We start from the raw sequence: 9514 nt of genomic DNA, 5'->3' as shown, positions 1-9514 counted from the left end.
TCCCATAAAAACCACAGGGACATGGACTGGACCCCTGGACTGAATCTACTAAACACAATGAGAGAGAAAACCTTCAGCAGCACCAGGTAATATCTGTAATATACACTGTAAGCAACACTAGGAGCTGCCAGTAGGTGGCAGTATTGTCTAACTTACAGAGGCCACGTGACACCACCTAGTAACCCTTTCACTGCCTGCCGGGAATATAGCTACAATGAATATAAACTGTATAATGGCAGCAAATACGTTTTTTTTGCATTCAAATATGACAATAATGGGAACAGGGATGATCTGGAGACAAGTTACAGAAGCATGGGACGTGTAAGATGTCTCCCCCCTCCATCCTCCCCTCACATGACTGCAGCCTGAGGCCCCTATTCAGAGAGGAGCTTGTTTCCGGGGGAGCGTGTTGTGCACGGACCGCTGCTTCCTGTCTGTCCTTCCCACATGTTTTGCTGGTGAGAGAAGAGGAAGTGCAGGCGGCAGATGGGGGAAGAGGAGCTGACAGGGACCCCCTCCCATCCTTACTAGAAGCCCCCGGACTGCAGTGACAGGTGGGAGATGTCAGTGAGGAGGAGGAGACAATGGGGACAGCTCTGTCACTGGCCTTACTGCCCACAGCCACCAATCACAGCGCAGCTTTCATGTCTTACCCTGTCACATGACCCCTGAGCTGGGATTGGTTGCTATGGGTGACAGGTAATAAGTCTGTGCAGTCTGCTGCCTCTTCTATCTGCTGGGGGAGCTGGGTGACAACCAATATGGCCGCCAGGTGTGCTCACTCACCCAGCTTTCCAGCAATACTTACCCATCCCTGTGCCCTGTACCGCCGCTCCCAGGTTTTGCTGACAGCTGACATTTTTCCAGGTATGTCACCTACCCGGCTCCCCCAGATACAACGTCAGGTACCCGGCTGATAGATGCCTGCTCAGCCAATCAGTGACTGGAGAGGGACAATCAGCCGGGTACGTGGCGGTGTATCTGGGAGAGCCGGGTACGTGACTCCTATGAATGTGAAGTGACTCCCCGTTACGGTCTGTCCACACGTACAGACTCGCAGTGTAAATTTCGCTGTGAGTCTGCCAGGTCCTGGCAGGTCCCTTTCACTACATACCTCTTCGGCTCCCGCCCCGCTGTGTCTGTATACACATTACCTGTCCTCGCTGCATGGGGTCCCGCTGTCCTGCTCTCCCACCCGGCCAATCAGTGTGTTGCCCAGTCGCAGCCACTGATTAGCTGGGCGGGAGAGCAGGACATCGGGACCCCGTGCAGCGAGGACAGGTAATGCATATACAGACACAGCGGGGCGGGAGCCGAATGGGTTAAGGGGCTGGCAGAATTACATACACGCAGCGGTCGTTCAGATTTACGATGCGAGTCTGTACGTGTGGACCCTAAAGTTGTATCTGCTCTGAGGATGAGGGCTGTAAAGTATAAAGCAATGATGTGTACCAGACTGTTACATGGTCCCAGTATGGGCTGAGCCAGATGAAGTGAGCCTGCCTGACTTCCGACCCAAGCTATAAAACAATGTCATATACATGTGATCTAAAAAATATTTAAAAAAAACAAAACAAAATTGCTGTCAATACGCTTAAAAAAAATACAGTATGTCATAAAAGAGATCAAAAAGTCATATATGTGTAAAACTTGGTATCAATAAAAACTGTACCTCTCGTAGTAAATGTAGTGACCCAGAGAATACATTTATTATGTTATTTTTACCGCATGCTGAATAGCATAAATTTAATATTAAGGTGTACCTGTCACTTCAAAAAACTTTTCACATGTCAAAAGTTTTTATTGCGCCGGGTTTGAGTGTTCAGCCCTGTACTGAGCGGGAGAACAAGCAGGAGAGGACCGTGCTGCAGTATGAAGGGGTTAATTTACATGAACACTAATAAAAACATTCCATCTATCGGGTCTCAGGTCATTGTAGCAGTTTTCCATAGTTATACATCAGGGTCACCTCTATGGTACGCTGCCATCAGTGATCTCTACAAATCATTATTAGCTACTTGGATACTTCATGGAAAAGACGATGGTCCATTACACAGCTAAAGACGATGGTCCATTACATCAGTGACCCCAGAAGGATGGAGAAGGAGAGAGAGCAGATGGCGGGAAGGATATTAGACCTCACCCTAGAGATCATCTACTGGATAACTGGAGAGGTGAGAGTCTCACATGACGTCACTTGTATCTCTAGTAATAAAGCAGGTAAATGACTGGAGGGGAAGGATTGTTAGACTCTCTGTAGTGATCAGTGTCTCCACACACAGGATTACACAGTAGTGAAGAAGGGGTCTGGTGAGTGTGTGGCGCCCCCTGGTGTCAGGTCAGGAGGCTGGAGCAGCAGCCAGAGCCCCATCACCGAGCCTCCACCTCAGTCACTGATACATGAGCAGAAGATCCTAGAACTGACCTCCAGGATGACTGAGCTCCTGAATAGAGAGGTGAGCAATGCTGCTGGGAATGCTGGGACATTATACAATAACACCAAGGGGTGAGGGGTCTGGAGGATAATTGTATCATTGTCTGTGTCAGGTTCCTATAAGGTGTCAGGATGTCACCGTGTATTTCTCCATGGAGGAGTGGGAGTATATAGAAGGACACAAGGATCTGTACAAGGATTTCATGGTGGAGGATCAGCGGCCCCTCCCATCACCAGGTAAGAGGAGAGGAAACACTGGGGTTATGGATCTCCTGGATTCCTCATCATCTTCTGCAGGCTGCGCGGGATGACATCATTTCACTGTGTACTGCCGGTAGGAGAAGGGAGAGAGATTGCAAGAATATTTGTGAGTTATTTAGCTAATATACTGGGTGCAGCCAGGGGTGGCGGGTTAGTTATAATACTAGAGGCATCCTGGAGGAGAAGGGGTTAGTTATAATACTAGGGGTATCCTGGAGGGCCCTCCTCTTCCAAGAAGGCCCCTGTATTTTAATGAACCCCCCACCACTGGCTACACCCAGTCTATAAGTTGAATAACTCATACTCTTGCATTCTCCCCTGGAGGGTGCAGGCCTTCTCCTACAGGTGGCACGCAATGAAATTAAATGACTTCAGCCCACAAGAGAACAACAATACAAGGGGCTTCCTGAAGGGGGGCATTAAAGGGGTTGTCCAGCGAAAATCTTTTTCTTTCAAATCAACTGGTGTGAGAAAGTTAAATAGATTTGTAATTTACTTCTTTAAAATATCTCAAGTCTTCCAGTACTTATTAGCTACTGTATGTCCTTCAGGAAATGTTTTATTTTCAGTCTGACACAGTGCTCTCTGCTGACATCTCTGGCCGAGAAAGGAACTGTCCAGAGCAGGAGAGGTTTTCTATGGGGATTGAAAGAAAACCAAGACAGAGTCTCGGCCAGAGATGTCAGCAGAGAGCACTGTGTCAGACTGAAAATAAAACAATATTTCCTGCAGGACATACAGCAGCTATTAAGTATGGGAAGACTTGGGATTTTTTAATAGAAGTAAATTACAAATGTATATAATTTTCTGATATCAGTTGATTTAAAAGAAAAAGATTTTTGCTGGACAACCCCTTTATTATGTCAATTTAAACATACTGTTGTGTGCTGACCCTCTAATGGAGCAAGATGCAACTCAGAGGGCCAGTGCTCTGAATGTTTTAGGAGCCAGACTGTGTAGTGTTTCTAGGCCTTTGGCAGAGAATGATGGGAGTTGTAGTTCTGCACCAGATGGAGAGACCCAATAATCTATTAGAAGAAGAAGCATCCCAGCTTTAGTGCTGTTAACCAAGAAAAGAAAAACTGACACAAAATGGGTGTGTCTTTCATAGGGGGTGTGGCTTATAAAAGGGGCTTGTCATAATTATTGTTATCGAGATTGCATGTTTAATTAACCGTGATATTGATTTTGGCCGTTATCGCCAGCCCTAACTGATTATTTCCTATAGATGGATCCAGTGGTACAAATCCCCCAGAGAGATGTCCGGTCCATGGATTAGGCCGTTGCTTACAGATGGGTGGGGTTGCATACACCTAGCACCCCACCGATCAGCTGTCCTGCCTAACCACGACACTTAGGTGTAAGCGGTTGCTCTGTCTATGGTATAGTGGTGGCACTGGGTATCTCTCATTCTCTACAATGGAAGCACCACCACCAAGCCATGTACAATGCTGGGGATTCCATCTCTATATATTGTGTAAATATAGGTGTCATGGCTGAATAGCTGATCGTCCGGGGACCGGGTGTAAGCAACTTTACAAGTAGCTTTTGATGGTCTATCCTGTATAGGTCATGAGGGTTTTTTCCTGGGAAACGTTTTTAAGGCCTAAAAATAAAAATCTGTAACACTTCAAAGCTCTTTACTGGACTGATTATGATTACAATTGGTCGGAAAGTAGCAGATTAGAATTATAGTTGGTGAGTATAACAATGCCTCTACCTGACACATATTGATGCTTTAGAGCCCTATTAAACAGCCCAATGAGCAGGTTAAGCGACCGTCAATATGCTAGATCGGTGCTCGTTTACAAAGCCTATTAGACGACTTGAGGTTCATATAACAAGGGCAGCACAGGCATCATTAGTGATGTCCGTGCAGTCCTTGCTAGAAAATAATAATGATGTTATGCTTACCTCTCCACGGTTTCTGTGTTCTCCTGCCTTGTCTCCGGACACTTCCAAGCCTATCTCTACAGTGACAGCCCATTCAGCCATTCACTGACCTCAGTGAATGGCGGAAGTCAGTTATTGGCTGAGCAGGTTGTCACTGTAGAGACAGGCTCAGAAGTGTCCAGAGACAAGGCAGGAGAATACAGGAAGCGTGGAGAGGTAAGTATAAAATCTTTATTTTTAAGGGGCTGCAGCAAGCGAGCGTAGATCTAATCTAAGGAGCCATTACAGGACTCCATCCATCCTGCACAGTCGCGGAATACAGGCTTTATGTATCGGTGTCCACATATATAACTAATACAGCTGCAACTTTATTTCCCCTCTTGCATCCAATGGGATATATACAGGCACTGAATGAGATATAACATGCTGAGCCCCCTGAGCTGTATGTGATACCTGTCATGCATCTTTATCTGAGTGACAGCAGTGCTGTGCTGTGAATAAGTTGAATAAGGCCTAATTCACACGTCCGTTGTTCTGTCCGCAATTGCAGACAGAACATAAAACCAATGTTGTTCAATGGCCCCATTCACATGTCCATGCGTATATAGGGGGCCGCGATCCGTGCCGCAAAAAATCTGGACATGTTGTAATGCGGACCGTTTTTTGCCGCACGGATCGCTAGGGTGAATGAAGTGTAACGTAGTGCTCCGTGAAGCACGGAGCACTACGGAGGCACATTCGTATTGTGGGTGGTCGCGGATTGCACTACGGGTGTGTTAATGTGTCCTAAAGCTGCAGCGCTGCCCTCCCCCGACCTTGTGTCATCTATGATGTTGTTTCTTCCAGGTGAGGATGGGATGAGAAGCGCCCATGGAAATCTTCTATCTCCCAATTATGTATTGGAAAATGGTCATTTACCGGATGGCAAAGAAAGAACGGGACGTGGACTGGGTAAAGTTCTTCCAAATCCTGAATGTGGGAAACTTTCTGAACAGAAATCTCATCTCTCTGTGTATGAGACAATTCATGTAAAGGACAGGCCATTGTCACGGCCGGAAGAAGGGCCAAAATCATGTCTTGTGGAATATCAGAGGACTCACACAGGTAGAAAGCCAATTTCATGTTCAGAATGTGGGAAATGTTTTAGTAAGAAATCATATCTTATTATCCATCAGAGAACTCACACGGGAGAGAAGCCGTTTTCATGTTCAGAGTGTGGAAAATGTTTTAGTAAGAAAGCAAATCTTTTTATCCATCAGAGAACTCACACGGGAGAGAAGCCATTTTCATGTCCTGAATGTGAGAAGTGTTTTAGTCATCAATCAGGTCTTGTGCAACATATTACAACTCACAGAGGAGAGAAGCCTTTTTCCTGTTCTGAATGTGGAAAATGTTTTAGTAGGAAATCAAGTCTTATTATTCATCAGAGAACTCACACAGGAGAGAAGCCATTTTCATGTCCTGAATGTGAGAAGTGTTTCAGTGATGAATCAACTCTTCTTAAAGGACAACTCCCGCGGGACCCCAAAAAAAAAAAAAACACAGACACACACAGACACCATACTCACCATCTCTCCGGTGACGATCGCCACTCGATTCGCCCGCCGTCCGCCTCTCCGTCGCCGCCGTCCGCCATCCAGCGATGTCTCCAACTTCCGGGTCCAGGGGATGGAAAAGGCTGCCAGTGCGCTTGCGCACCGGCAGCCTTTTCATTGGCTGGAGCGCATCACATGGCTTCCAGCAAGCTCAGCCAATCAGGGCTGAGAAAGCTGGAAGCCATGTGATGCGCTCCAGCCAATGAAAAGGCTGCTGGTGCGCATGTGCACCAGCAGCCTTTTCATCCCCATTCACTTTGCATGAAGACGCCGAGGAGGAAGAAGACCCGGACCGCCCCTCGGCTCTGACGTCGTCGTCACCAGATGCCGCCCCGGAGAAGAGGACCGTGACGATCGTAATAGGTAATGTATATATTCCTTAACTTCCGGGGTGGGGGGTCGGGGGTCCGAAAGTGGGGGAAGGGGGCCAGGCCGGGTATTTAACCACATTACAAAGTTATATAACTTTGTAATGTGTGTTAAATGAGCAAAAAAAAATTTTTGTGGGAGTTGTCCTTTAATCATAAAAAATTTCACACAGGGGAGAAGCCATTTTCATGCCCTGAATGTATGAAGTGTTTTAGTCGGAAATCATTACTTATTATCCATCAGAGAACTCACACAGGAGAGAAACCATTTTTGTGTACTGAGTGTGGGAAGTGTTTTAATCACAAACCACATCTTGTTATTCATATGAAAACTCACACAGGGGAGAAGCCGTTTTCATGTCCTCAGTGTCATAGATGTTTTATTCGGAAAGCAAGACTTCTGGAACATCTCAGAACTCACACAGGGGAGAAGCCATTTTCATGTCCTGAATGTGAGAAGTGTTTTAGTCGGAAATCATTTCTTATTATCCACCAGAGAACTCATACAGGGGAGAAGCCATTTTCATGTCCTGAGTGCGAGAAGTGTTTTAATCATAAATCACATCTTGTTCTTCATATGAAAACTCACACAGGGGAGAAGCCATTTTCATGTCCTGAATGTGAGAAATGTTTTATTCGGAAATCAAGTCTTGTTGAACATCTCAGAACTCACACAGGAGAGAAGCCATTTTCATGTCCTAAATGTGAGAAGTCCTTTAGTCAGAAATCAAGACTTGTGGAACATACGACGACTCACAGCGGGGAGATGCCTTTTTCCTGTTCTGAATGTAGAAAATGTTTTAGCCGGAAAATGAGTCTTGTGGAACATGAGAGAACTCACTCAGGAGAGAAGCCATTTCCGTGTCCTGAATGTGGAAAGTGTTTTAGCAAAAAAACAAATCTTGTGAGACATGAGAGAACTCACACAGGGAAGAGACAATAGTAATATGCAGTATATAGGAAATTTTTCATTTAGGAATCTGGTATTGTGGAGCATCTCTCTCAGGAGAGAAGACAGAGTGCAGGAAATACGGCGGTGTGGACCTGCTGCCTTTATTGAATTGGGTTGAGAGTAAATGCTCTGTATCTCAAATTCTCCTATGTGATTATATTTTGAAGCCCAATGCTGGATTATGGACCATAGATCCCGGGCTGCAGAATTGGTCCCTATTCCTCCCCCACTGCTCCTATTGTTCTGTGCTAGGAAGGTGTCATCCTGGTTCAGCTGTTAGCCCTTGCTTAGCTTGGATGAGTAAACTGACAACTGGGTGTTACCATTGATATGTCCTAGTGCTGTGTCCCTATAACCTGGCAGTGTCCCCATCAGTATCAGTCTCTGCAGGAACACAGCATATTGACAAACAGGACGGTAACAATAAGTTATCAGGGTCTGGGCTACAGGGATGAATTTTTATAGACTTTTTTGGATTTTAAAAATACCAGATACCAGACATTTGGGGCGTCTACTACCCCTGTAATAATCCAGTGACTCACAGGCGATGTCTTGATTGTAGGTTTTCCTTTTCATTCAGCCCAGACAACATCTCCTAATAACTGCAGAGTTTGAAGCTATAAGCTCTATTATACATAAAGATTGTCGGACGTTCTTGGCTGATTTTCGGTCGTACCAGCCAATAATCGCTTGGTGTGATAGGTCATGTTGAACATGTTTCAGTATGATTTAAAATCCAGATCATAATATGCAATGTGCAATAGGAGTTTTGGCAGCGGACCACTGTTCTCCTCTATGGGCTACCCTGACAGGGAAGCCCCTCCCACAGCTGTCTATGCCCCTCCTTTCTCCCATAAAATAGCACAGACAACAATCAGGAAAGGAGGACCTGAGATGTCAGCACTCATTTCCTTCTCAATATCAGCCCCAACACTTCTTAGTCCTATCACGTCTATGCTCTTTCCCAGTCTCTTCATTCACACTAATAAAATTATTCATTATATTAATTCAGACTCTAGTCACTTCTACTTTACTCCCCAGATCAGACTTAATCTAAAGTACAATACACAAATTTTTTCAATCATTTTCTCTGGTAAGATATTTTATATTTTGTGGATTACATTCACTTCTTATGTTGAGTTAAAAGACAACTCCGGCCAAAAGCATTTTTTAATATGTTATTACTTATGGAAAGTTAGACACATTTCTAATGTACATTAATTATGGGAAATGCACATATACTGCTATTTCCCTTAATTTAGTAGATCAGGGAGACTTCAAAATCTCAGAAATACCGTGACGTCACAAACTAGGGTGTAATTCCTATGGAGTGTCCTGCAGAGTACCATTGACTTCTATATATAGTGCGCCCCTGCTGGACACTCTATTGAATCAATTGATTCGTTTTGATTGAACACATTTATTGAATACATTTGTAGGGCACCGAGCAGGGAGGGAGAGAGGTGCCTATGCATCCAACTACCTCCCCCCTCCCTCCCTGCTTGGTGCTGGGCACATATACACAATTACTACTCCTTCCATTATAGTATGAGCAGATGATGGGAGGAGTAGTACCAGGGCCATCACTAAACAGTCCGACCACCCCCCTCGCCGCCGCTGCCATATCTGCACTGTACTACTCCTCCCATCATCTGCTCATAGTATGAGCAGATGATGGGGGAGTAGTACCTGTGCTATCCCAATCACATCCCCGCCGCCTCCTCCCGCGCTGCTCCTCACACAAGGGCTGCTTTATACCCCCTCCTCCGCTCCTCCTCCCAGCTTCAAACTAACTATCCCTCTGCTCACTCACCGCCGCCGGCCGCCGCTCTCTGCTCTCTGTTCACACTGCATGCCAGCAGCGTCAGCCCTCCCCCACCCTGCTGGCATGCATGTGAGCAGAGAGTGGCAGCGGGGAATCAGCGGCGGGATAGTTAGTCTGAAGTTGGGAGGAGGAGAGGGAGTGGTGGAGGGGGCATGAAGCCCTTGTGTGAGGAGCGGTGCGGGCGGC

At 46.0% G+C, this 9514-nt stretch overlaps 1 protein-coding gene across 1 annotated transcript; it reads left to right on the top strand.

The window, feature by feature from the left end:
• Window positions 1–337: 337 nt before the first annotated feature.
• On the top strand, window positions 338–8689 carry LOC138767981 (oocyte zinc finger protein XlCOF7.1-like). Its single transcript, XM_069945931.1, has 6 exons — window positions 338–554; window positions 2015–2174; window positions 2283–2456; window positions 2548–2671; window positions 5435–6088; window positions 6701–8689. Exons 2-6 carry the CDS (start codon window positions 2067–2069, stop codon window positions 7492–7494), a joined length of 1854 nt encoding a protein of 617 aa, XP_069802032.1. The 5' UTR covers window positions 338–554; window positions 2015–2066; the 3' UTR covers window positions 7495–8689.
• Window positions 8690–9514: the final 825 nt, after the last annotated feature.

The sequence above is a fragment of the Dendropsophus ebraccatus genome, chromosome 11, assembly GCF_027789765.1.
Source record: "Dendropsophus ebraccatus isolate aDenEbr1 chromosome 11, aDenEbr1.pat, whole genome shotgun sequence".
Lineage (NCBI taxonomy): Eukaryota > Metazoa > Chordata > Amphibia > Anura > Hylidae > Dendropsophus > Dendropsophus ebraccatus.
The sequence above is the reverse complement of the archived record's forward strand: the minus strand, read 5'-3'. Positions and strand labels throughout refer to the sequence as shown.